The 25,840-nt window shown below is 46.1% G+C and overlaps 2 protein-coding genes across 7 annotated transcripts; one reads left to right on the top strand and one right to left on the bottom strand.

Moving 5' to 3' along the window:
* COPG2 (COPI coat complex subunit gamma 2) lies at positions 1-19,955 on the top strand. Of its 2 annotated transcripts, none has more exons than XM_048956226.1 (24): positions 1-114; positions 2,501-2,553; positions 3,161-3,241; positions 4,068-4,139; positions 6,158-6,237; positions 6,598-6,673; positions 7,567-7,659; positions 8,396-8,482; positions 9,307-9,464; positions 10,068-10,201; positions 10,851-10,918; positions 11,416-11,604; positions 12,781-12,876; positions 13,267-13,510; positions 13,931-14,006; positions 14,447-14,550; positions 15,425-15,550; positions 16,207-16,269; positions 16,379-16,518; positions 16,707-16,878; positions 17,661-17,758; positions 18,284-18,422; positions 18,713-18,811; positions 19,477-19,955. In XM_048956226.1, the coding sequence occupies exons 1-24, from the start codon at positions 78-80 to the stop codon at positions 19,605-19,607; spliced, it is 2,616 nt and encodes an 871-aa protein (XP_048812183.1). In that variant the 5' UTR covers positions 1-77; the 3' UTR covers positions 19,608-19,955. The 2 variants fall into 2 exon arrangements, with proteins under 2 accessions (XP_048812183.1, XP_048812193.1); XM_048956236.1 differs by having other exon boundaries at positions 66-114; positions 3,154-3,241.
* A 160-nt stretch (positions 19,956-20,115) lies between these two features.
* MEST (mesoderm specific transcript) lies at positions 20,116-25,807 on the bottom strand. Of its 5 annotated transcripts, none has more exons than XM_048956269.1 (12): positions 25,672-25,807; positions 24,599-24,753; positions 24,410-24,489; positions 24,251-24,328; positions 23,822-23,958; positions 23,352-23,410; positions 23,159-23,199; positions 23,008-23,078; positions 21,583-21,684; positions 21,311-21,387; positions 21,037-21,100; positions 20,116-20,647 (listed from the first exon to the last, which is right to left on the bottom strand). In XM_048956269.1, the coding sequence occupies exons 1-12, from the start codon at positions 25,707-25,709 to the stop codon at positions 20,530-20,532; spliced, it is 1,020 nt and encodes a 339-aa protein (XP_048812226.1). In that variant the 5' UTR covers positions 25,710-25,807; the 3' UTR covers positions 20,116-20,529. The 5 variants fall into 5 exon arrangements, with proteins under 5 accessions (XP_048812226.1, XP_048812242.1, XP_048812234.1 ...); XM_048956285.1 differs by lacking the exon at positions 25,672-25,807 and adding an exon at positions 25,506-25,522; XM_048956277.1 differs by lacking the exon at positions 25,672-25,807 and adding an exon at positions 25,501-25,514.
* Positions 25,808-25,840: the final 33 nt, after the last annotated feature.

The raw sequence follows: 25,840 nt of genomic DNA, 5'->3' as shown, positions 1-25,840 counted from the left end.
GCGGGTCTTCCGGTGGGAACCGCTGCGCCTTCCGGTAGGAACCGCAGCTCGAAGGGAGGAGGGCGAGTGCTGGCGACATGATCAAGAAGTTTGACAAAAAGGACGAGGAGTCCGGTCCGTTGCTGACGGCAGGGAGGGGGAAGGAGGAGGAGGAGGCAGCGGGATCAGGGCTGGGCGGCGTTTCCCTGCGGGGAGCGAATATTAGGAGGGCAGGGCGTGTGTGGCCTGAAACGGTGGTGAGGTGAGCGGGTAACGGCCTCTGAGGAACGGGGCTCGGTTTCATCGCTCTTGAAGAGCGGTGTTGGGACACCGGCCTTCCTCACACGGAGACTTTGTGGTTTGGACAGCATTGGGAGCGCCCACGCTGAGTGCAAGTGTGGTGAATGGGGCTGTAGGCTGAATGTTTTCACTCCACGAAGTCGTCTGGAAATTAAGTTTAGGTTGCACCGGACCCATTCTCTATTGAGGTCTTCTAACCCCCAGTTCAAGTTGCACGTGGTCACTGTGTTGAGTCTGTGCACTGTTAAGGTCTTGCACTGAAAGCCCAGGCGGCCAAAAGTATCCTGGGCTGTGTCAATGGAGAGGGAGACAGCAGGGCAGGGACGGGACTGTTCTCCTATGCTCTGACCTCGTGAGGTCCCACCTGGAGTCCTGTGTCCATGTATGGGCCTAAGCATGAGGATGTGGGCCTTTTCAAGTGGGTCCAATGGATGGCCGTGAAGATGCTCAGAGGGCTGGAGCTCCTCTCCTATAGAGATAGGCTGAGGCAGCAGGGCTTTTTCAGCTTAAAGAATGGAATGCTCTAGGGAAATCTTGTGGCCTTCTGGTGCTTAAAGGGAATTCATAGGCAGGAGAGAAATCAACATTTGATGTATGTGGATAGTGATAGGACAAAGGGTAACAGTTTCTAGACTTAAAAGGGGAGATTGTGTTGCCAGCAAGATCAGGGAAGTGATTGTTCCCCTGTACTCAGCACTGGTGAGGCTGCACCTGCAAGAAAGACATTGAGGCCCTGGAGGGGGTTCAAAGAAGGGCAACAAAGCTGGTGAGGGGTCTGGAGCACAGGCCTTATGAGGGGCAGCTGAAGGAGCTGGGAATGTTCAGCCTGGAGAAGAGGAGGCTCAGGGGAGACCTTATTGCTCTCTATAACTTCCTGAAGGGAGGTTGTAGTGAGCTGGAGGTTGGCCTCTTCTCTTGTGTCATTAGTGATAGGAGCAGAGGGAATGGCTTCAAGCTACGGCAGGGGAGATTCAGGCTGGACATGAGGAAATACTACTCTGAAAGAGTGGTCAGGCAGTGCAGTGAGCTGCCCAGGGAGGTGGTGGAGTCACCGAGCCTGGGGGTGTTCAAGGAACATTTGGATGTTGTGTTGAGGGATATGGTGTAGCGAGAGCTATTGGTGATAGGTGGATGGTTGGACTGGGTGATGCTGTGAATGTTTTCCAACTTTGGAGATTCTATTCTATGATTTAGTTTGGATGTCAAGGGAAATTTTTCACTGAGAGTGATGAGGTGCTTGCACAGGTTGCCCAGAGAAGCTATGGGTGCCCCATCCCTGAAGGTGTTCAAGGCCAGGTTGGATGTGGACATGGGCAGCTTGATTTGCTGTCTGATTTAGTGGCTGGCAACCCTGCCTGTGGCAGAGGTTTGGAGCTGGATGATCTTTGAGGTCCTTTCCAACCCAAGCCATTCTGTGATTCCCAAGATGGGACTGATTGGATTGAGTTTTCTTTCATTCTGCTTGCAGTGCGAGAACTGAAGGATGAGTGAATGGAAAATGAAACATTACTGTTGGAGGGAAGGGCTCAGAAGTAGGGTTTGGAGGGATTTATGTGTCCATATCAGTGATTCTGAGAGGTATTTTCACCAGCAATGTGAATTAGAAGGTTTCTCTCTATGCTGCCAGCAGAGAAATGTCATCTCAAAGAAGTTAAATGTTTAGCACTCCTCAGAAATCTTAGAGAAGAACAGTATTTTACCTTCCTTATATTCCCTGAAACCAAAGGCTTCTCTGCTTTCTCTGAGACTCAAACTCAGTTTATTAGATATCTAATATGTAGCTTATATATCTGATATTTAATATATGAGATGGATAGTGATTGATGTAGCTGGTTCCAAAATAGGGCAAAAGAGTTGAAATGTTCCTCTGTAACAGGACAAGAGATGGATTAGAGCTCATAGAAAGACCCAGGGTAGAAGGAGCCATATAAATCTTCCATCCTCTCTTTCCTCTTCTAAAAAGAAATAAATGTGAGCAAAATTAACACCCTGTTTCCCCTTCTGAAATGTTTTTGAAGCCCTCTTGCAGATTTTGGTTGCTTTGGCTTTTTTTTTGGTATATAAAGGGGAGCATTAAGGCAGCTTCATCAGTAAGTCATTTTCTTGTTGCTCATTTTCCAGCTGTGTTGCAAGATGATCACCCCTTACATATACAACTTAATTATGTTCTCTGTTTTGATGAATGTATTTTCTTAACCATGAGGTCTCTCTTCTTCCTCAGGTAGTGGTTCCAATCCTTTCCAGAATTTGGAGAAGAGTGCTGTGCTTCAGGAGGTATGAATGGTTTTGAAGCATTAGCAGCTTGAGGAGGAGTTACAGCACAGCTAGCAGGAGATGTGAACAATTAAATGTGGATAGCTAATTTAAAATCACACTGGGTGGGTGTGAAAGTGCACACAGTGTTACTCAGCGATGGTTCTATGCGTGGCAGTTTGATCTTTCTGAAGAACTGACCTGCCTGCTTTCATGTATTAAAAAGCTTCCTGCAGCTTTGTGTACCACCAAGTGGTGAGGTGAAAGCGTGGTTAAATAAACAAGGAATTTTTGGGGGGTGGCAAACAGCTGCAAAAAGGAGCCTCAGTTTTTCTGTTCTGTGCTGAATCATTGGGCAGCAGATGCTATGAAAGGAGCAGAGTTGAGATATTCCAGGTTATACTTCTATTTTAAATTATATTGCCAGTACCAAACAGTAAACTGAATCACTGTGTCCAGTTCAGTTTGCTGCCTATCCAGCTTGAACTGAATGCCAAGAGGATGTTCCTTGGGATGCATTTTAGAATGAAAAAACTTATGAGCTGCTGAGGTTGAGAACAAACTGCTTTCAAGGAGAAATTATTATTGTTGGGTTATGTTGTAAGAAGTATTTGTGCTGAGTTTGCAGGCACGGATCTTTAATGAGACTCCTATAAATCCACGAAGATGCCTGCACATACTTACCAAGATCCTTTACTTGCTGAACCAGGTAACTGTCGTTGTGTCTTATCACCCAGATTGCACGTTCACGAGGTGAATTTGTGATCACTTTCATTTTGGAAGAGGTTTTGTACCTCCTGCAGTCAGATTCAGCACAACTACGCCACAAACAGGGAGCTAATGGTGTAGCATTATGTTCTCCTTTCTGACTTTCCCTCTAAGGTGAGATATGCCTGTGTCCCTAAAGCTCTTCAGTCTTTTTCTGAGCGCCAAGTGAGAGCTGTTAACTGCCCATGTTCACTGAGGCGTCATGTAATGAAGTCATATATATTCACCTGACTGAAACAGAGGTGAAATGAGAACAGAAGGCAGAGGGTGAGGGAGTGAAAGGTTCTTTTTGTTTGTGAAGAAGTTGGAAGCGTGGTAAGGAAGGAAGATTTACTGTAGGTTACTGTGGAATCAGGATTCCTGCATGCACCTACCTGAGTCAGGGCAGTTTCTAACATAGTTACCATCAGCTGGGATGGCTCTGTGCTGTTCAGTGCTGATTGGCACAAGTCATCTCTGAGTACATCCTTCTTAACAAAACCAAAGCAATAGCTGACACAGTGACCTCAGAAGAGGGAACAGAGGCTACTTGACAAACTGTTCCATCATTTTGGATGGCACTTTGATTGAGACCAAGTGTGTAACTGTGGTGACCTTGGTGTGTGTTCCCTGGGAAACACAAGGCAAGGGTAGGACTGTCATTCCCAAGAAGAAAAAGTCTTCAAAGAGAAGATTCTTGCTGTGTGAGTGGGGATTCTAAATAGAGGTTTACAAGTGGAGGCTAGTGGATAATTCCAGTTCTCTCTCATCTTATGTGCTATTTTCAGGGTGAACATTTTGGAACCACTGAAGCTACAGAAGCCTTTTTTGCAATGACCAGATTGTTTCAGTCTAATGATGTAAGTACCCAGTGGTTAATGATTTCTGTCTCCTTGGTTTTGGCTGGATTCACAGTAATTACAAAACAGTTCCAGGCTTTGGGAAGAGAGCGAGGCAAGCACTTCAGTGAGCAAGTTCAGTGAGCAAACCACTTGCTGGAGGCAATTCCCCATTTGGAAACAAATGACTGAATAATAACATGCAGTTACTTCTGCAGGTTGGTTTTGGTGGTTTATTTATATTTTTTTTCCTGAGCTGAATTCCTCTTGTGAAAAATATGAACAATCACTGAAAGCTTGGTATACAAATCAGTAGAATTCTGTGGATGGTTCCTGTGCTTGTGAATAATCCACACCTGCTTAGTTCTCTGAATAATATTAACAACTTGTTTGTGAATCAGATACTTCTATTCACTTGAATGGCCTGGCCTGCTCTATTTGTGAATCAGTTTGCAGTAGAATCATAGAATGGTCTGGAAGGGACCACAGAGATCATCAAGCTTCAAACTCATCTGCCACAGGCAAGGTTGCCAAGTCCTAGATTGAGTGCTAGATCAGATTGCCCAGGGCCCTCCATCCAGCCTTTTCTTGAACACTTTCAGGAGCAGAGCACCCACAGCCTCTCTGGGCAGCCTGTTCCAGCATCACACCACTTTCTCAGTGAAAAATTTCCCCCCTGACATCTAATCTAAATCTTTCCTCCTTCAGTTTAAAACCATTCCCCCTTGTCCTGTCACTCTCAACTGTCTAGAAAGTTTCTTTCCTTTCTGTTTGTCATCTCCCTTTAAATACTGGAAGGCCATTATTAGATCTTCCTGCAGCCTTTTCTTCTAGAGACTGAACAAGCTTGGGTGTTTGAGACTGTCTTTATAGGAGAGGTGCTCCAGCCCTCTGATTGTCTTTGTGGCCCTCCTCTGGACCCTCCTCCTGTGTTGGAAACCCCAGATGCAGTGCTCCATATGGGGCTCACAGGGGCAAAGCAGAGTGGGATGATTATGTCCCTTGCCCTGCTGGCCACCTCTCCTCTGATGCAGTCCAGGATAGTGTTGGCTTTCTATGCTGTAAGCACACACAATTGGCTAGTGTTCAATTTATCATCTGTTATCCCAGGTATTTATACAAACTTGGGGAAGATCTCCTCAAGAGCAGCCCTGAGGGGAAGGACTTGGGGGTCTTGGTGGATGAGAAGCTGGACATGAACCAGCAGTGTGTGCTTGCAGCCCAGAAGGCCAACTGTGTTCTGGGCTGCATTAAAAAAGGAGTGACCAGCAGGGAGAGGGGAGGTGATTGTACCCCTCTACTCAGCTCTTGTGAGGCCCCATCTGCAGCACTGCATCCAGGCCTGGGGCCCCCAGTACAGGAAGGATGTGGAGCTCTTGGAGTGGGTCCAGAGGAGGGCCACTAAAAAGATCAGAAGGCTGGAGCACTTCTCCTATGAGGAAAGGTTGAGGAAACTGGCCTTGTTTAGCTTGGAGAAGAGAAGGCTGTGGGAAGACCTCATCGTGGCCTTCCAGTACTTGAAAGGAGCACTTAAACAGGACAGGGAATGGCTGTTTTTGAGGATGGATAGTGATAGGACAAGGGGGAACGGTTTTAAACTGAGACAGGGGAGATTTAGATTGGATATTAGGAGGAAGTTTTTCACTCAGAGGGTGGTGAGGCACTGGAGCAGGTTGCCCAAGGAGGTTGTGGATGCCCCTGGATCCCTGGAGGCATTCAAGGCCAGGTTGGATATGGCTCTGTGCAGCCTGGTGTGGTGGTTGGTGACCCTGCACACAGCAGGGGGTTGAAACTGGATGATCTTTGTGGTCCTTTTCAACCCAGGCCATTCTACAATTCAGTGACATCTCCCTTATCTCTCTTATTTGTTTTCTGATTTGTCTGAAAGCAAGAAGACTGTTGTCTGCTTACCAAACATGGTTTTACTTTCATACAGACATAGGGGGAAGAGTTCTGTGTCTTGTTTATTTTTGAAACTTCTAGGTGTTCATTTGTTACTGCTTTTGAGTTTAATGATTTCCTGCAATGTTCTTTCACAGCAAACCCTTAGAAGAATGTGCTACCTTACTATCAAAGAGATGGCCAATATTTCTGAGGACGTCATCATTGTCACAAGCAGGTAGTACAACTTCAGGAAACACAGAATCAGAGCTCTGAAGCAAGTAGCTGCATTGAAACGTGTTTGTTTTAACTGCTGGGTTTTTCTTTAATCCTGCTGAGTGTAGGAGCTAAATAAGCCAGGTCCATGGCAAAGCAATTTAATGGTGTATTATATAATGTTATGTATTTCTACAGACTTCTAATGTTACTGATTTTCAAATAGCTAATTCTTAAGATGTTGTTTCAAGCCATTCTGGATCCTTGCAGTTACGTGGTAACTGCTTGAACAGTAATTAAATGAGAGGAGCTGAATGTCACAAACAAAGTGAGGCATTGAGATGCTCAGGGAGTGTTAACAGGCTCTCTTTGGTTATTTCAGCTTGACCAAAGACATGACAGGGAAGGAAGACTTATATCGAGGCCCAGCCATCAGAGCTCTCTGCAGGATCACTGATGTAAGTACAAATCACAACACTTTTGTTTCAGAGATGACAAGTGTATTTAAAATCAAGTGTCTGTTCTGTAGCAGGGTGCATACTTAGGATAGAAGTGGAGCTGCCACTGCTCTGAAGCCATCTACTGGACAAGGGGGAATGGTCTTAAACTGAGACAGGTGAGGTTTAGGCTGGATATTAGGAGAAGTTTTTCACTCAGAGGGTGGTGACACATTGGAACTGGCTGCCCAAGGAGGTTGTGGATGCCCCTGGATCCCTGGAGGCATTCAAGGCCAGGCTGGATGTGGCTCTGGGCAGCCTGGTGTGGTGGTTGGTGACCCTGCACACAGCAGAAGGGTTGAATCATAGAATTGTAGAATCACAAGGTTGGAAAAGACATACAGGCCCATCTACTGTGGCCAAAGTGCAGGACCTCATCCCACTCACCTCAGCCCAGTGATCAGCTGATCTAGATCCCCCTGAAGGGGCTCCCTACCCTCAGGCAGATCGATGCTACCTCCCAACTTGGTGTCATCTGCAAACCTACTGAGGATGCACTCAATTCCTTCATGAACTCCATGATCACTGTGGTCCTTTTCAACCCAGGCCATTCTATGATTCTGTGTTAGTGATGTGATAATTCTGTGGAGCTATAGCACTAAAACCATGCAGTTAAAAGGCAGGAGCTTTGGAGGTATGGTTTTTGGTCTAAGATTACTTTGCTGTGGACTTGGATTGTGTCACTGAACCTTCAGGAGCTGGCACTTGCAGAAATAAGTGTTTTTAGAATCAGATGAAGTGGATTATATCCATTTTTTGGATATGTTCTGCGTATGTTTTTATCTTAAAACTGCCCTTATGTTCTGCCTCTAGTGTTTGAGTATCAATACTTTTCTCCCCCTCCTTTTTCACAGGGTACAATGTTACAAGCTATTGAGAGGTACATGAAGCAAGCCATTGTGGACAAAGTCCCCAGCGTGTCTAGTTCTGCACTGGTGTCTTCCTTAGTAAGTAAAGCAGCAGATCATTGTACATCTGTGCATTCTAGGAGGACAATCTGTGTTTCTAGGAGAAGTAGTCTGCTATTTGTGTAGCAGTGGAATTTCCTGGGTCTCAGTCTCTCTTCTCCATCTCCTTCTTTAATATTCTCTCCCTTTTCAAGTACCTTGTTTGTAACAGCTGAAGTGCAAATTGTTCAGCATGTAGTTAGTATGGAACATTAATTTAACCAGTGAGGGGCTTGTCTTGGTTTTCAAAAGTGAAGTGCACTGATGGCCATGAAAATGCTTAACAGCTTGGTGAGTGAATAAGAGCAACCTGTTCTGTGCTGGGAAGGAATGGGCGATGTTGGTTCTGAAGGAGCATTTGAGTTCTGAAACAGAAAGTAAAAGCAGCTTGCTCTGTGCTATGCAGATAAGAAATCAGTGGAATTGCTGCCCTGAATAGACTGCCATACAAGATTATTTTTGTTGGTACGTAGTAGAAGGGACAGCTGAAGACTTTCACTGTGTTTTCTCTCTCCATTGTTTAAGAGCAAAGGCAGGAAAATATCTTGCTTGTTTAATGTTTGTATTAAAGGGGGAAAGAACAAGTGAAAGGCTGAGACTGAGGTGCAAGAGAAGCAGTGGTTTATAAGGGCATTGGGTAAAGAGGCTGGCCTCACTGATGGATCAAAGCAACCATATACTTCACAGTGCTTCTGATATTAGCTTGTTTGCAGTCTCAGTTTGTGGCTTCTTGCAGCATATGATGAAGATCAGTTATGATGTAGTCAAACGATGGATCAACGAAGCTCAGGAGGCAGCTTCCAGTGACAACATCATGGTGCAGGTATGTGTCAGTGCTGTTCTGTAAGTTCTTCAAACAACCTTGGGAAAAAAACATTAACATCAATTACTTTTTATTATTATTATTATTATTTTTAATGGTAATTTTGACTTGAAGGAAATGATTCCACAGCTTCAAAAATCACAAGTTTTCCCACAACCCCACTGCATGTTTATTAATTAAGAGATGGTGCTTTATTGCAATCCTCTGCCTTTTCCCCACAAGTCTTCTGGTGGCTGGAATGCTACTGTTCATTCCATATGTTCAGTGTTATGAGACAGAATGAGCACCAAATGTACAACACCAGCTTTGTTGGTGCTCGGTCAGCAGCTTGGTTAAGCTTTGTGTAAGCTAGTCCTATGGCAAAAGAACCTTGGCAAGCAACTGGAAGTATTCCTTTTCTTCAGTTTGGACTTTTGTACTTTACAGTTTGTGCTTCTTATGGTTTGGACTTTCAACATGTCAAGGATTTTCTAGTCAGCTGTGATTTCAAGGGGTATCTTGGAAGTTAAGCATGCTCTATAAAAGCAAGCTTTAGTGTGCATCACAGTTAAGTAAGCTGAAGAGTTCTGACATTTAATGGGGAGAAAAGGGAAGAAAGTAACTGAAGAGCTCTTTGTAGGCTTTCTCAATGGGAAGGCAGGAAAAAGAAATACTGCATATCTTTGCTGCTCGTCAGGAAACTCAGATCATTTGAGATTAGAAGGAACTAACGCTGGGAAACTGCAATTGTAAGACACAGAAGAGGGCTAACAACCTGCCTTTTTCCAACTGCAGTGTGTATTGAATGCCTTCATGTGTTCTTGTGCCTGGTTTTGGTTTCTTAGTACCATGCCTTGGGGCTGCTCTACCACCTCAGAAAAAACGACCGTCTCGCAGTTTCCAAGATGCTGAATAAGTTCACCAAGTCTGGCCTGAAATCCCAGTTTGCTTACTGCATGCTGATCCGGATTGCAAGCAAACTCTTGAAGGAATCTGAAGAAGGGTAAGAAAGAAGCAGCATGTGAATTACCAAATTAATTGTGCTTTGAGGTAGAAGTAGGCAGAGCTGATGCCTGGAGGTTTGTGTGGTAGTTGTGTGGTGAGGTTTGGGTATTTTCGGTTTGGGTTTGGCACCATACCAACAGAATTCAGTTGGCAGTGGGATTAAAACTGCTGAGCCATCTCGGGAGGGGAGGAGGCTGTTGAGCTTTTCTAGTTAGGTGCAGTTCAAACACAGTATCTACCTGTATTACAGCCATACAGACAGAAGCCTCTATCCTAATCTGATCTCATACTAGCAGAGATCTACGAGAAATTCATCTCCTGATGCAATTCTTTGACTGGTGAACGTTTTTGTTAGTGATGTGTAATGCATAATTAACAAAGTATTTCTGGAACACAGGAGTTGTGGCTTATAGATGAGCTTAAGATGAATGGAATAGTAGGGGATTGGAGTTTTGTTGTTCAAGAATGAGTTGAGCAACGCAACAGTGCAAGAAACAAGAGAACCATGTGCTAACTGTGCTTTCTGTCATGTTCTCAACAACACCACGTTGGGATTTGTGTGTAGTTCAGCATCACAGTGTGAAATTTCTTCTGTCTGTAGGCATGAAAGTCCACTGTTTGACTTCATTGAGAGCTGCCTGCGGAACAAGCACGAAATGGTTATTTATGAAGCTGCTTCTGCAATCATCCATTTGCCAAACTGCACAGCAAGAGAGCTGGCACCTGCTGTTTCAGGTTGGTTCAAGAGTCCTTTTTACCATCTTTCTTAGTTGTTAGAAAGGGTGGAAAAACACATTGGAGAGACGAGTACAGCTTAACTGAAGCACTGGAGTCAAAATGTAAATGCTCTGATTGTCCTTGAGTTCAGGGCCTTCTGGATGGGAAGTGGTTTGATTCCTTCTTCCCCATTTCCTTCAGAGCTGTAGAGAGGGGGCAGCAGAGGTGCTATCAACAGAAAGAGGAGGTGGGAGGGAAAAGGTAGAGGACTTGATAGCACAGATGTGACACTTACTACTAGAAAACAGCTTGTTATTGTTGTAAGGTGTAAAACTGACGGCCGTGTTTAATCTGCTTTTGAAACTAGTGATAAATGACAGATAGAACTGCATGAATGCTCAGCATGCCATCTGCAGTTGGATGGGAATACGTGAGACTTCCCTCTCCCATTTTTAGAAAGAGACTACATTTAATTTTCTGCAGCAGTGACTTCTGACTGTATTGTTTGCACCTCTCAATATCAGAGGGGTGATACAGGGCAACTTCCTTTTCCACATCTGTTGTGGGCATGAGAGCTCTCATAAGGTGCCTAGAGCCAGGTTTTCTTTGACATCTCTCCTCTGTAGCGTTTTGTCATGAGTTTCTTCTCTTGATTCTTTATTTTCAGTGCTCCAGCTTTTCTGTAGTTCTCCCAAACCTGTCTTGAGATACGCAGCCGTACGGACCCTTAATAAAGTGAGTGCTTCAAGATCTTCTAAACAAGCACAAGAGCATCAGAGAAAGCCAGACTTTGGTGCCTGATGTTGTGTTGCCTAAAACAGAGCAACTATTCATGTGATTACTGTATTCAGAAATACTCCTTGTTGGAGGATTGTCTTTTCCATGCCAGATATTCTGGTGTGACAGAAGTCTTTTCTGCATTCAAGCTGTATTTGCTCATTTCTGGACCACAAGGCTGTAGCTGGATAACTTGTGAGCTCTTCAACTATGTAAGAAGCAGAGCCTTGAATATTTAATTCTGTAAAAGGTATAAATAGAATGTGTGCAGGAAATAACATTCTGATTCCAAAGCTACAGCAGTAGCAGAGCAAGACTTGGGTCAAGCCATGCTGTAGAGTTAGGGTAGTATGGTTAGGTGGTTGGATTCGATGATCTTTAAGGTCTTTTTCTCAACCTGAGTGATCCTGTGTGGCTGCCAAACCCTTACAGCTTTGAAACGGTTTCCTTTGCAGGTGGCCATGAAGCATCCATCTGCAGTCACTGCCTGCAACCTGGACCTGGAAAACCTCATCACCGACTCCAACCGCAGCATCGCTACCCTCGCCATCACCACCCTGCTGAAGACAGGGAGTGAGAGCAGCGTGGACAGGCTCATGAAACAGATCTCTTCCTTCGTGTCAGAAATATCAGATGAGTTTAAGGTGTGGCATTGGAGGCCTCTGCTCTTTCCAGCTGCAGGTTTTTCTCCCATTCTTGTTTTTATTAAGCTTTTCCTGTTTGTTAAACCCTCCAGTGATTTATTAGTAAGTCTGATAGAGTAAAGGCAGCTTTAGATTCAGAAGGTGTGTCAAAATAAGAAAAGAAGACTGTGGGGAGACCTCATTGTGGCCTTCCAGTACTTGAAAGGAGCACTTAAACAGGACAGGGAATGGCTGTTTTTGAGGATGGATAGTGATAGGACAAGGGGGAACGGTTTTAAACTGAGACAGGGGTGATTTAGATTGGATATTAGGAGGAAGTTTTTCACTCAGAGGGTGGTGAGGCACTGGAACAGGTTGCCCAAGAAGGCTGTGGATGCCCCTGGATCCCTGGAGGCATTCAGGGCCAGGCTGGATGTGGCTCTGGGCAGCCTGGTGTGGTGGTTGGTGACCCTGCACACAGCAGGGGGGTTGAAACTGGATGATCTTTGTGGTCCTTTCAGCTCAGGCCATTCTGTGATTCTATGATTCTGTGAAATACACCGTTTCATTTCCTCTCACCACTCCAAAAAAGGTGAAACATCATTTGGTAGATAACTGTCTCCTGTGCATTTTCCTAGAAAATTCTCTACTGTCTTCTGCTTGCCAATTTGGAGAGGGATTTTAACTGTTGTACTTGAGTCTGTATTGCTTCAGTCTGTAAAGTCACTGTAAAATCAGGTAATGACTTGGCTAGGGGTTGTTCATCTTACATTTCCCCCTCACACTGCAGAGTTGCCTTGAGGAATTCAACATGAGTATGGAAAGCTGATATCAGTGTGCAGAGGTCTTATCAAAACTTACTGCTTTTAATAAGCAAAAGAAGTAAGTTTGAAACTGCAAAGAGCTCTAGGGACAAAATATGACCTGTCAAGTTAGAATTAGATTAGGGTCATTAGAGGGCAGAGGGAGGAATGGGCCTTTGAATTCATTCCAGAATACAGCCTCCCTAGCAGAGCCAAGTCTTGCAGCATGTTGACGTGGAGTTGTTAATGCATTCCTGCTGTGAGTCCACAGCCAGATGTCATCCTTCTTGTACAAGAATGTAATCTGTCAAGGTGAAAGTTTGAGATGGTGAGAAGCCTGTGCCTTCACAGAAGGATAAATGTGTAACTAACACGCATCTGTGTTGTTCTGCAGGTGGTGGTAGTGCAGGCTATCAGTGCTCTGTGCCAGAAATACCCTCGGAAACACAGCGTCATGATGACTTTCCTCTCCAACATGCTCAGGGATGATGTATGTTTGAAACTTCCTTGGTGTAGTTCTTGGCAGGTAGCTCTGGTGGTGGGAAGGGTCTCTTGTTTTACATCACTGGCTGCATAGCAATGGCCTGAGTGATCACCAAAACCCTGTTTATTTTGTGGGTCAAACCTGTCTAAAAGATGCTTGTGAATTAGAGCTGGTACATGAAAAAAAAAAAGATCTGAAGAAATTCTAAGATTCTGTGCCTATATTGACCCATGAGAAGACCCTATTAGATTATCCAGCCTTCCTGCTCTCTTCTGTTAGTATAAATGTGTTATTTTTCCTTCATGGGAAGAAGTAATCGAAGCTTGAGGGGAGCTGTGCAGCTCTGTGGTCTGAGCTCTGCCTGCCTGGTGAGTGTTCTTGTTTTTCTCTTCCCAGGGAGGCTTTGAGTACAAGCGAGCCATTGTGGACTGTATAATTAGCATCATTGAGGAGAATCCTGAGAGTAAGGAATCTGGCTTGGCTCACCTCTGTGAGTTCATTGAAGACTGTGAGCACACTGTCCTTGCCACAAAGATCTTGCACCTGCTGGGAAAAGAGGGGCCCAGGACTCCATCCCCATCCAAGTACATCCGTTTTATATTCAACAGGGTGGTGCTGGAGAACGAGGCTGTGAGGGCTGGTAAGTTCTCCTCCAAAGCTCCATGGATTCGTGTCTCAGTTCTGTTTGAAATCTCAAGGCTGAAAATGGGTGTGGGAGGCAATGGTTATTCCAGAGGTATTAAGAAGTAACTCCTGTGCATCGCTTGTGAAAAGGACTTTAAGCTACCTGGAATGAGGTCATCTAGTAGAGAATTCTCTTGGAAAAAGGGTTGCAGGGTTGTTAAGGTGACCTTGGTCTGTAATCCCTAACACTTAACTATTTCTTTCTGAAAATACTGGTGTAGTTTATATCATATATCACTAAAGGGTTCGTGGTATGAAAGCGACAACCTTAGCAATTGTGACTGCAGGAGAACAGTGCACACAGTACTGAATCATGCTGTGAAAACGTTTGCAGATAGCTTTAGCACCACTGACACGTCCCTTTTTTCTCTTCTAGCTGCTGTAAGTGCATTAGCAAAATTTGGTGCCCAAAATGAGAATCTTCTTCCAAGCATCTTGGTGCTTTTGCAGAGGTGGGTGGGTATGAGTGCTGTGTATGTGCTGAGACATGGTGACACTGGGCAGTCTGTTTCCATGAAGAAGCAAGTTAGACCAAACCAGAACTCCAAATGTGGAGGCTCTGCTGAGCAGAGGGTGTCTCTTTATGTCTGCAAGGAGCCCAGGAGTGCTGAAGGTGTCAGTGCAAGGTGTGGTTAGTCATCAATCATCTGACAATCTGATGTGAGAATGTTCCTTAGAGGGCAGTAAGTCTACAGTGCCTCAGCAAGCATGCATACTTCTGCATTCATCTGCAGTAAGAAGGCAGGTTTTTGTGCTACTTAGAAAGAGTAACTTGTGTGTGGCTGAGTAGTGATCTCAGCTGTTCCAGTTTCACACATCTGCATCTCTTGCCTTCATGTATGGTCTGTACCTTCCTGAGAGCTGACTGCTGCCCTGCTGTTCTCCACAACAGGTGTATGATGGACAGCGATGATGAGGTTCGGGACAGAGCAACGTTCTACTTGAATGTTCTTCAGCAGAGGCAGATAGCCCTGAATGCTGCCTATATTTTTAATGGTGAGTGATAGGGAGGATTCTGTGCACCCTGTGAAGGCTGAGCTGTTATTTAACTGCTGCTGCAAGAAGACTACAAAACATCTTTTGTAACTTGGGTCAGAATAACCAGAAGGAGCCTAACTTCCAGCACTGTCACTTTGCTAGGCAATGTTTATGACAACTGAGAATGGCATATTTAGCATAATATGGGAAAGGCTGTCTAGATAAACAGCAGGAAAGCTGGATGGGTGTTTTCATCATTGCTTCCTCTGCTTGGACCAAGTTTCTTAACCTTTGTTCTGTTTTCTCCATGAAAAAAAAAAGAGGTTGAAATATCTTGCTGTGACAGTTGGTTATAAAAATGTTTTATGGTCCTGTGGCTAAAAGGTCATGCAAGTGAAGTGTTTAAGGTTTAAGACTATTGCAACATGACTTCTCTCAAGTGATCTGTTTAGACTCCAGTACCCTTTGGAAAGGCAAATTTCTCTGTCATCTTCAGAGCAGCTTTTTTATTCTGCACAGGATCTTGATGTACTTCATGTGTGTGCATGTATGCAAGTGTGTGTGTGTTTATTAAGAAGTGGAAGTACTTTTACCAGCTGTTTGTTAGCCCAAGTCTATCTAGCTGTGAGCTCTAGATTCCATAGAGTTTTTCTCTGCAGTCTGATCCAATGGACAGGCTACAGAGAAGAACTTTTGGAATAATTTGACTTGATCTCAAGAAGGATGTGGCTGAAACACTGGTAAGTTTTTTCAGGCACTGATGCCTTGTTGCTTCTAGTGCAGTGGACAATACAGAACTGGCTGTGTTCATTTGTCAACCCTGTATCATAGTGCCTGTAGGTTTTTGACAGTTCCACCTGTCAAACCTTCTGTCTGCTGTTCTGTGTCACAGGGCTGACTGTCTCTGTTCCTGGAATGGAGAAAGCCTTGCACCAATATACACTGGAGCCTTCTGACAAACCTTTTGATATGAAAACAGTTCCGCTGGCCACTGCACCCATCTTTGAACAGAAAGCAGGTAATAATGCTCAGGCTTTCTATAATCAGGTTCTAGGCAAGACTGTAAGCATTCAGGTTGCCATAATGACACTTGGTGTCTGTGAACTGCTTGCTGTCCTGGGAGGATGAGGCCAAGACTGTGACTCAGCTGAAGGCTGAACCAAATCACTTCACTGGCTTCCTTTGATCTTCCATCTTGACCTTGCAAAACCTTTCTAGAAAATGTTGTGGGATTACTTTTTTTCCCCTTTCTACTTTTCTTATCTTTTAGATATGGGATTTCAAATTCCCTGGGTTGAATGTTCTCACGTAAGCAGAGTAAGGAAGTTAATGACTTCTGAGAAATGACAGCTTGTCTCCAGTACTGCTGTGCTCATGTATCACAGCTGTGGTTGTGCTGCATACTGAAACTGGAGCAGTCATGCAGTCAGTGTAGTGAGCTTTTTGCTGGCTGTTCTAGATTACAGTGCACTTTCTTTATCAAATCTCTCCTTTCCATGCAATCCAATATTGCCCAGCAGAAGAGACTTTTAAATGCACATGTAACGAAGTGGCAGTGATAACGAGCAGAAGGTTTGAAATGCTACAGGCTGATGAGTTTTTAGCAGAGACACAAAGGCATTTAGAAGTGCACAGTGGAGCTGACAGCACTTTTCTTGTCTTTTCTTCTCACAGAGATTTCCCTAGTGACCAGCAAACCTGAAAAAGTTGCTCCTTCACGTCAGGATATTTTCCAAGGTATGTGAGAGGATTCATGCTTGAAGTAGTGGGAGGATTGCTACAGGTCAGGTGGGAGGAATGAACAAGCCTGTCACTGAGTGTCTGTTTCCTTTTCCTCTCTGTGCAGAGCAACTGGCAGCCATTCCAGAGTTCAAGAGCTTGGGGCCGTTATTCAAGTCTTCAGAACCAGTGCAGCTCACAGAAGCAGAAACAGAGTACTTTGTTCGTTGTATCAAACATGTGTTCACAAATCACATCGTTTTCCAGGTAAGGGTACCACATCTGGAGGTTGGTGTCCCTCCCTGTGGTGGGGGGGGGTTGGATCTTGATGGCCTTCCTATGATTCTAAGGGAAAATAAGCACTGCTGCCAGAGCACTGTAGCTAATTTGGGGGAAACTGCTGATTAGAAATGCTGCTTCTGCACTTGAGACCTTTTCATTCTATACTTCTGCAGTTTGATTGCACAAACACGTTAAATGATCAGCTGTTAGAAAGAGTCACTGTGCAGATGGAGCCATCGGATGCTTATGATGTGATCTGCTGCATCCCAGCACCCAGCCTGGCTTACAACCAGCCAGGCATGTGTTACACCCTCGTCCAGATGCCCCAGGATGACCCCACTGCAGGTATCAATCAGCTGTTGAACTGTTCAGGCTATGGGATTTGAGCCCATACTGAGATTCCAGTGCTGCTTTTCTCATCTGCCATACATGCTGGTTTTTGTGTAGGGTCTGTTTGTGCAAAATAGCACACGTGATTCTTTTTTTTCATCATTCATATTGGATGATTAAAAATGAGATGGTAATGAGGAACAGAATGCAGATGGTATGGGAAGCTGAATTTATTACCTTGAGTCAATGAAAGCACGGATGCTGGGGTAGTGTTGGGGAATAGAATCAGCAAAACAAAAATGCTAATGGAGGAAAATCAATGGGTAGATTACACCTTTATTTCTTTCTCCTAATCTGTTCACACTTCAAGTAAGTTCAGTTGGATTTGAAGTTGATTTAACGTGACTCAGCTTATCAGTGGATGTCTTGGTTAGCACTCTAAACCAGAGAAGATCAGAGCTAGTTTGAATCCCTAAACTCTGTTTTTTGGATCATAATCCACTGGTCAGGAACCCTTGCAGGGTTTGTCCTGGTGGCTGATGCAGACCAGGCTGCAAGTTGGTGGAGTTGTGCTTGTCACACTGTGGAATGCTCCCCCTCTGAGATCTTCCTTTGATCTTCATCTTGGAGTCTAGGGGAAATTTTTTAAGATGGAAAGCGTTTTGGCCACTGCCACGTCTCTGTCTTTTGGGGAAAAGCTGATGTATTTTCCTCCAAACTCCTTTTTGGGAAGCAAGGGCTCAAACAGAAGAAACTGCACCACTAACCTGTATGGGGACTTTTCCTTTCCTCCCCAGTTGCTTGTACTTTCAGTTGCACAATGAAGTTTACTGTCCGGGACTGTGACCCAAACACAGGAGTCCCAGATGAAGATGGCTATGATGATGAGTACGTGGTGAGTTCTGTCTTCTTGTCATTACTTCTGAGTACATGGCCATTGCACCAACAGTTTTCTTTCAGATCTGAAGCCCATCAAGGAGAACACAGGGTGTACCTGAAACACTATTTCCAAAATCTCATAGCTCATGACTGCTTAGATCCTTACCCAAAACCACACTTCTGCCAAAAGTCAGTTTGTTTTTAGTGCCCTGTGAAAACAGGATTTGTGGTAGCAGGTGTGAAGGAAGCAGTAACTCTGACTCAAAAAGCAACTGCCCCATTTTCTGCTCTCCTTTGGTGCCACTGTTTCTTTTCTGTATGTTTTTCTTCTAAGCTTTACAGGTGGCCACCACAAATACTGATTTTTTTTTTCTTCTCTGCTTTTTTTAGTGTATTTTTATGCATTTCTTCTGAAATTGAAGCCAGTCACACCAGGGTTGTCTCATCAAAGTGCTGCTCTGCCTTTGTTTTTCTTTCTAAGAGTTGCATCCTTCTTGTAAGTGGCAGCTGAAAATCTCCCTTGCTTTTTTCTTTCTGTCAGTTGGAAGATTTGGAGGTGACGGTGTCTGACCATATTCAGAAGGTTTTGAAGCCCAACTTTGCAGCTGCGTGGGAAGAAGTGGGAGACGACTTTGAGAAAGAAGAAACCTTTGCACTGGGTTCAGTCAAAACCCTCGACGGTAAGATGATTTGTCCTCATTTATCACTGACCCATGCAGTAGTAATCCTGGTAAATCTTCCATTCTAAGAAGGTAGTTAGTGTGGGAGGAGGAGGATTTGGTGCCTTCCAGTGTCATATCACGTCCCAGCAACAAAGCTTTGTGTTGCAGTGCTGGGACTGTCGTGAGTGGAAGCTTGGCAGTGCCTTTTTAGGCTGTTAAAGACAGCAGGAAGGACATCACAAGTCAGTTCTCACAGAAAGCTTGGCACTGAACTGGAGATAACGTTCTTTTTCAATTTCTGAATGCAGAAGCTGTCAACAACATCATCAAGTTCTTGGGCATGCAGCCCTGTGAGCGATCAGATAAAGTGCCAGAGAACAAAAATTCTCACACGCTCTACTTAGCTGGTACGTATTCACACTGTTTTCATCCATGTTTCTCAGATTTTTTTACTAAATGATGGGAAATAGGCAAGGAGATTCTGCTCTTGTTCCTCTCTGTGGAGAGCTGTGAGTTTTGCATGCAGCTGGTGCTCATTTTGCAGCCTGCCACTGTGGGTGTACTCAGGTTAGGCCTTGTGTCTCAGCATGAAGGTATTCTGCATGTGGGAACAGCAGTGAATCCTTTGAAGAAGAACTTCCAGAAACACCTAACTAAATTCCTTGCCAAAAGTAGGTTTCTAGGACTGTTTTGTTTTCGAGTTCCTGAAAAAGCCTCATCCTAAAATGGCCTGTTGTGTCACATTTATTTGGTGACTGTGGTTCAGGCTTATGCTTCTGGGCAGCTCCTGGAAGTTGAGACAGTGGATTTTGCCTTCATGGCAGAATCTGGAGTACAAAGTACACAGGCAGTGTTGCCTTTGCCAACTGGAAGTGAGCTTTAGCTATTCCCTTCCTGGTTTTTGTCCATGTAACTCTGCCTGGCCTCCCAGCAACTCATGCTGAGTCTGGATGTCTGTTATTACCTTCAGTCTTGGCCTCAAGAGCTGAAGGAATTAGAAGTTTCGGCTTAATCCCCAGTCTCAGTGCAAATGGCCACAAGCTCAACGTGTCTTGTTGTTTTTGGTCTTCAGGTGTATACAGAGGTGGTTGTGATGTGCTGGTAAGGTCCAGGCTTGCGCTGGGAGATGGCGTGACCATGCAGGTGACAGTCAGAAGCAAGGAAGAAATGCCTGTAGATGTCATCCTGGCTTCTGTAGGCTGAGCGTTACAGCGCTTCAGCTGCGGTGGGAGCTTTGCAAACAGCAGCTGGATGTACACCAGATCAAGCTGCCTGTCTGTCCTTCTGCATGTTGTTTTTACTCCTCCATTTGGTAAATATTTTGTATGATGTTACAGTAGTGGCTGGCTGGTACTGAGCCTTTCCCTTGTCCTTTCCCTCAGCATCACTCGCTCATTCCTCTCTAACTTATTGTCTCTGGCCGCTGGCAGTAGAGCAGGGAAAATAAAAGATGGTAGGTGGTAAGAAAAATGGAACTGGAATTTTGTCAAAACTGATTTTTATTAACAGAAAATAAACGCTGGTCCAAATGGTAGAATTCCTATGAATGACTGTTCAATAAAATAGAAAATTCTTCTTCTAATTCCGTCTGCTTCCAAGCCTTCAGTTCAAAAAATGAGCCCATAGGGGCTGTTTACTTAGCAGAAGCCCCTTATTCCTAAAGGGGTGCTGTTAAATTCAAGTAGTTAAAAAACAACAAAACCTTGCAGACTCTGCTAGCCCATAAATGTACAATTTTTAAAACAATTTGTGTCAAATAGAGACCAAAAAACCCGATGTATATAGAGATTAAACTTCACCTTTGAATGGCATGTTCCTTTTGCACTGTGGAATATCAAGTCTCTGAACCTTATCAGATTGTACCAAACACCACTGCAGCTTTCTCCTGGGCTTCAAGCTGTGAAAAGTCCTGGAAATAAAGGGGGAAGGAGGGACCTTGTGCTGACTTCCATGTAAGAAGAGATTACCAAAGCCAAAATTAGGGTGCTTAGATGCCCCTTGACAGTTGCAAGTACAGCATCTATACTGTCTATACTTTGAGGGTTTACAGATTCAAAGTCTTATATCTGGAGATAAAGCTCAAGGTCTCTTGAGCTGTAAACAGAGAGAACAGAGCTGCAGCAGCTCAGAAGGAGTTGATGAAGTTCAAATATGCATTCAGGAAGCCTGTTGGATCCTCCAGCTGGGGGTAGTGGCTGATGTGGTCATCCAGCACCGACACTGTGGACATGGGAAGCATTTTTCTGTTGGAAATGAATGGAGCAAGACTTAAGCACAGGAACTGCAGCAGGCACAGAAAGCCACCAGCTGATGAATGCCTTCTTTCACAGTTGGGATTCTCTCCATAACTTGGATTTTGGCATCAGAAACCCTCCAAGAGCTGCAGGTGACCCCTGTTCTATTTTCTGGAATTAACCACATCAAACAGTTAAGATTTATCATCACATGCACGATAGCTGTGACTAAGAATTGTGACTTTGATGCCTAAAACTGGGAAACAATTTCCAAACTACTGTCCAGCCTGACTGTGTAGATTGGAGGTGAAAAGGAAAACCAACCTATGGAAAGGGATCCGAGACAAAACCCCCCATATAACGAAACCCCAGCTGCATACTGCTGCTCTGTGTCTTACTTGTAAAGCTGGAGAAACTCTGGGTGTGGATTCACAGGGTCCAGGGGCCCGTAAATTAAATGCACTGCAAGAAAGAAGCACAAATTGAACTTCTGTATCCATGGACATCCTTAACCAAGCCAAGGAGGTGAACCTGCACAGATCCAACTTGAGCCTTGTTATCCTCATCAGCATTGCAAGAAGCTCCCTGATGAATGGAGGGAAGCCAGCACCACGCTCCAGTGCCTCCAGGGATGGGAGCCAAATGGGGAAAAGAAAGAAAGTTCCTACTTACGTGGGACAGAGGTGGACATCAAAGCCCCGACCCAGCGGTCTCTGTGCTTCTTCCTCTGGTTTATGTACTGCAAAATACTGAAGAGAAGCCCATTGTTACACAGCTGATGTGTTCAGATCACACCCCGCATCTTTTCTGGGGACAACAGTGATCCCAAAGCCCAACAGAAGCAGCTGGAGACTGAGGATCCTGCATCCTGACGCCTGGCTGAGCGCTGGCAACCTTCAAAAGCGTCAAACTCAAGAGCTCCCGCAGAAATCCCAGCGGCCTACCTGTCCACGACGAGATTGCCGTCGTTGGTCCTCACCGCCGTCCACATGTCCCAGTACTCTGCCTGTGAGGGCTGTGTGTACGGCCCAAAGACTGCGCCAAGCCTGAAAAGAACCCAGGGCACAAAAAGGGTCAGCGCTCCCCCGTTATAGAATCAGAGAATCACCAAGGTTGGAAAAGACCTCAAAGATCATCCAATCCAACCGTTCACCTATCACCAATAGCTCCCACTAAACCACGTCCCTCAACACAACATCCAGCCTTTCCTTGAACACCCCCAGGCTCAGTGACTCCACCACCTCCCTGGGCATCCATTCCAGTGCCTGACCACCCTTTCTGAACAGTAATACTTCCTCATGTCCAGCCTGAATCTCCCCTGCCGTAGCTTGAAGCCATTCCCTCTGCTCCTATCACTGATGACACGAGAGAAGAGGCCGACCCCCAGCTCACCACAACCTCCCTTCAGGAAGTTATAGAGAGCAATGAGATCCCCCCCTGAGCCTCCTCTTCTCCAGGCTGAACATTCCCAGCTCCTTCAGCCTCTCTTCATATGGCCTGTGTTCCAGACCCCTCACCAGCTTTGTTGCCCTCCTTTGAACACGTTCCAGGGCCTCAATATCTTTCTTGCAGTGAGGGGCCCAAAACTGGACACAGCACTCGAGGTGCGGCCTCACGAGTGCTGAATACAGGGGAACAATCACCTCTCTGCTCCTGCTTGCAACACTGTTTCTGATGCAAGCCAGGATGCCATTGGCCTTCTTGTCCACCTGGGCACACTGTCGGCTCATGTTCAGCCGAGCATCAATCAATACCCCCAGGTCCATTTCCTCTACGCAGTCCTCCAGCCACACCGCCCCAAGCCTGTAGCGTCGCCTGGGGTTGTTGTGGCCGAAGTGCAGGACCCGGCATTTGGCCTTGTTGAAACTCATCCCATTGGCTCCAGCCCAGCTCTCCAGCCTGTCCAGATCCCTCTGTAGGGCCTCGCTACCCCCAGGCAGATCCACACTTCCAGCCAATTTGGTGTCATCTGCGAATTTACTGAGGGTGCACTCGATGCCCTCATCGAGGTCATCAATAAAGATATTGAAGAGGAGCTGTGAAGCACGTGGGTGCCAGCAAACCCTACGACTCATCCCCCAAACACGCTTCGCATTCGGCCCGAAGGCATTTTGGAAATCAAAGAAATGAGCAACATCTGGTGAAAATACCTGATCCTATACCCCATAAAGGGTGGTTTAGAGGTTTTATTGCAATTCCATCCTCATAGGAGAGAAGGATTCCAGCAAAATAAACCACTTTTCCAACCTCGGTTTGATTATACAAATTCAGGAGCAAACCTCTGCCTGGGATTTATATTTCTTTACCAAATACCCTTCTCCACATCCCCCACCCATGGATGGAACCCACCATCGCAGAGCCCAACTCACCCTCTGGAGAAGAAGAAGAAGTTCATCAGCCTCGTGATGATGGGGGACAGCAAGCCCCCATCCTTGAGAACCTGGGGCAGAAAGAAAAAGCAGGTGGCACCAGTGCAGGGCACAGATGGGTGATTCTGGTGTGCTTTTCCCACAGGCTCACCTTCTGTATGAATCTGGGGTAGTACGTTTCGGGGAAAATTCCTGGAAGGATCACAGAGAACAGAGGTGTAATGCTGTAATAATTGTTTTGTTCTGCATTCCCCAGTCTTTCAGCAATCTTAGTAAAAACCTGAGCTGAAGGACCTCTAAAATCTGACCCTACCACACATCCCGATGTGCTGGGCAAACCTCACCTCCGTTGGACAAGCAGAGGCTGTTGATCAGGATGCTGCCAGTTTTATTGTGCTCATACCTGGGAACAGAAGGGGAGATGGAGAAACACCCTCTGCAAGCTGGGGGGGCATCTCTAAGAAAGCCCTTCCAACCCAACATCCCACGATTCCATGATCTCTAACATCCTTTCCAACCCAACATCCCACGATTCCATGATCTCTAACATCCTTTCCAACCCAACATCTCATGATTCCATGATCTCTAACATCCTTTCCAACCCAACATCCCACGATTCTACGATCTCTAACATCCTTTCCAACCCAACATCCCACAATTCTACGACCTCTAACATCCTCTGCAACCCAACCTCCCACGATTCTACGATGTCTAACATCCCTTCCAACCCAACCTCCAACGACTCTACGGCCTCTAAGGTCCCTTCCAAAACAACCATTTGATTCTATCAACGTGGAGCAGCCAGCCCAGCAACCTGTGGAGCAGCTCCTGTGCAACCGTATCCCCGTAATCGTGGGACAGGAGGTTTATCCTCTGGTGGTGGAGGCCGAGGTGACGGACCAGCCGCTCGACGATGCTGGCTTGCTCAAAGATGGAGTAGTGGTGGGGCCTCTGCCAAGGAAAGCAGAATCAGCGTGAGAGCATGTGAACCCACAGACACTTCAAAATAAAGAGCCTGATGGAGATGTCCCCATAATCATTCTCCATCTGCCCTAGAGGACATCACACCCAAGAGAAGGTGGCGCATTGACTGAGCCCATCTCCGCTATCAACCTTATTTATCCCTTCTGCTATTAGAATGTCTCATTCTTTTTTTCAGAACGGGGGAAGAAATTGGGATGTGAAACCCAAATGAACACCAATTCCCAAACCCCCAATAGCTCCTCTTTCCAGGCTTACGTACAGGCTTGTCGCTGAACCCGAACCCTACAAAATCCAGAGCGATCACCCGGTGGAAGCGTTGGGTCAGTCCTTCCCATATCTGCAAGGAAGAAAAAAATGTAGGAAAATAGGAGTTTTGCCAGGAGGGAGGAATCCCAGCGGGGTTTCCCCATGTTCTCACCTTGCTCCAGTCATAGCTGGAGGTTGGGAAGCCATGCAGGAGGATGACAATGTCGGAGCTGCCCACAGCACCAGTGGAATCTGTGGAGGGAATGGAAGGACCTCAAGATGTGGCACCACCAAAACAAAAGGATTTTAGCCCAAATATCGCCCGCAGCCCAATTTCCTGGTGGCCATGGGGTGTCCTTACCTCTGTAGAAGATGCTTTGGTGTTTGTAGGTGAAGAAAGCTCCAGAGGCCTTCCAGGAGAGCAGCGCTGGGGAGAGCCGTGGGGGTGGGATGTGTAGGTACACGGCCAGGAGTGGGACGCTGAGCAGCCCCACCTGCACCCACCACTCCTTCATCCTGCAGGAGGTGGGATAACTTGTCCCTATAACTTCATCCCCACAAATGGCCATCTACCCCATATCCCCCCATCCCTATAACCTCATGTCCCCACAACTTCACATCCCCATAACCTCCCCCAGAGTCCTCATAACCTCACATCCCCATAACCTTCCTAATGTCCCCATAACCCTCCCCCATGTTCTCCTTCCCATTCCCCATAACACTCCCCATCTCCATTCCCCATGTCCCCATAACCATACCCCATAACCCTCTCCATGTCTCCACAGCCAGCCCATTCCCATATCTCATTAAAGCCCACCCCCAATCCCAATAAAGCCCATAACCCTCCCTACGTCCCCATAACCCTTTCCATTCCCATAAACCATCCTCATCCCAATAACCACCCCCTTGTTCTCATAACTCCTCTATGTCCCTATGACCTCCCAGGCCTTATAACCTTACTCCCATAAACACCAGTTCCCTCCCCATAACCTCCTAATCTCCCCATAACCTCACATTCCCATAACCCTTCCCATGCCCATGCCCCCATAACCATTCCCTATGCTCTCAAAACGTACCTACATCCCTGCAACACCCCGTGTCCCCATAACCCTTCCTATATCCCCACAACACCCAACTCATAATCCTCCCCGTGGCTCCATAACCCACCCTGTGACCACATGACCCTCCCCGTGTCCCCATAACCTCCCCACAGCCCCCACCACCCCCCTACGTCCCCATAACCCTCCCCACGTCCCCGCACACCTCACCCCTCCAAGCTCCACCTCTTCACCACTAAGCCCCGCCTGTTCCACGCGCAAGCCACGCCCCCCACATCTAGCCACGCCCCCTCCCCCACTCTCTCCATTCTCCTGATTGGCGGAGGCCACGCCCCTGGCGGCGGTGGGCGTGGCCTCAGGCCGGGCGCTCCCTCACCCGCTTTCAGGTGCGCGGCTCCCACGCCGCCATTCCATCTCGCGGGCAGGGCCTCCTGCGCATGCGCCTGTCCCTCAGCCTGGCCACGCCCTCCCCGAGCCCGGCGTCTCTCCGTTGCTTGGCAACGGCAGAACGCCGTCAGGTCGCCGAACGTTTCTACGCCTCCTCT

This window comes from Lagopus muta, chromosome 1, assembly GCF_023343835.1.
Source record: "Lagopus muta isolate bLagMut1 chromosome 1, bLagMut1 primary, whole genome shotgun sequence".
NCBI classification, from domain to species: Eukaryota; Metazoa; Chordata; class Aves; order Galliformes; family Phasianidae; genus Lagopus; species Lagopus muta.
This window is presented reverse-complemented; position numbering and strand designations above follow the sequence as displayed.

Bases quoted from the DNA above. Each gene is read 5' to 3' on its own strand.
- COPG2 (XM_048956226.1), top strand. From the start codon at position 78: ATGATCAAGAAGTTTGACAAAAAGGACGAGGAGTCCG. The intron at 13,511-13,930 runs GTAAGTTCTCCT...TTTCTCTTCTAG, and splicing joins GAACGAGGCTGTGAGGGCTG to CTGCTGTAAGTGCATTAGCA. The intron at 16,270-16,378 runs GTATGTGAGAGG...CTCTCTGTGCAG, and splicing joins ACGTCAGGATATTTTCCAAG to AGCAACTGGCAGCCATTCCA.
- MEST (XM_048956258.1), bottom strand. From the start codon at position 24,806: ATGGCCATTTGTGGGGATGAAGTTATAGGGACAAGTTATCCCACCTCC. The intron at 23,411-23,821 runs GTTGCTGGGCTG...TTCTGTTCCCAG, and splicing joins GCACAGGAGCTGCTCCACAG to GTATGAGCACAATAAAACTG. The intron at 23,079-23,158 runs GTGAGCCTGTGG...TTTCTGCCCCAG, and splicing joins ACCCCAGATTCATACAGAAG to GTTCTCAAGGATGGGGGCTT.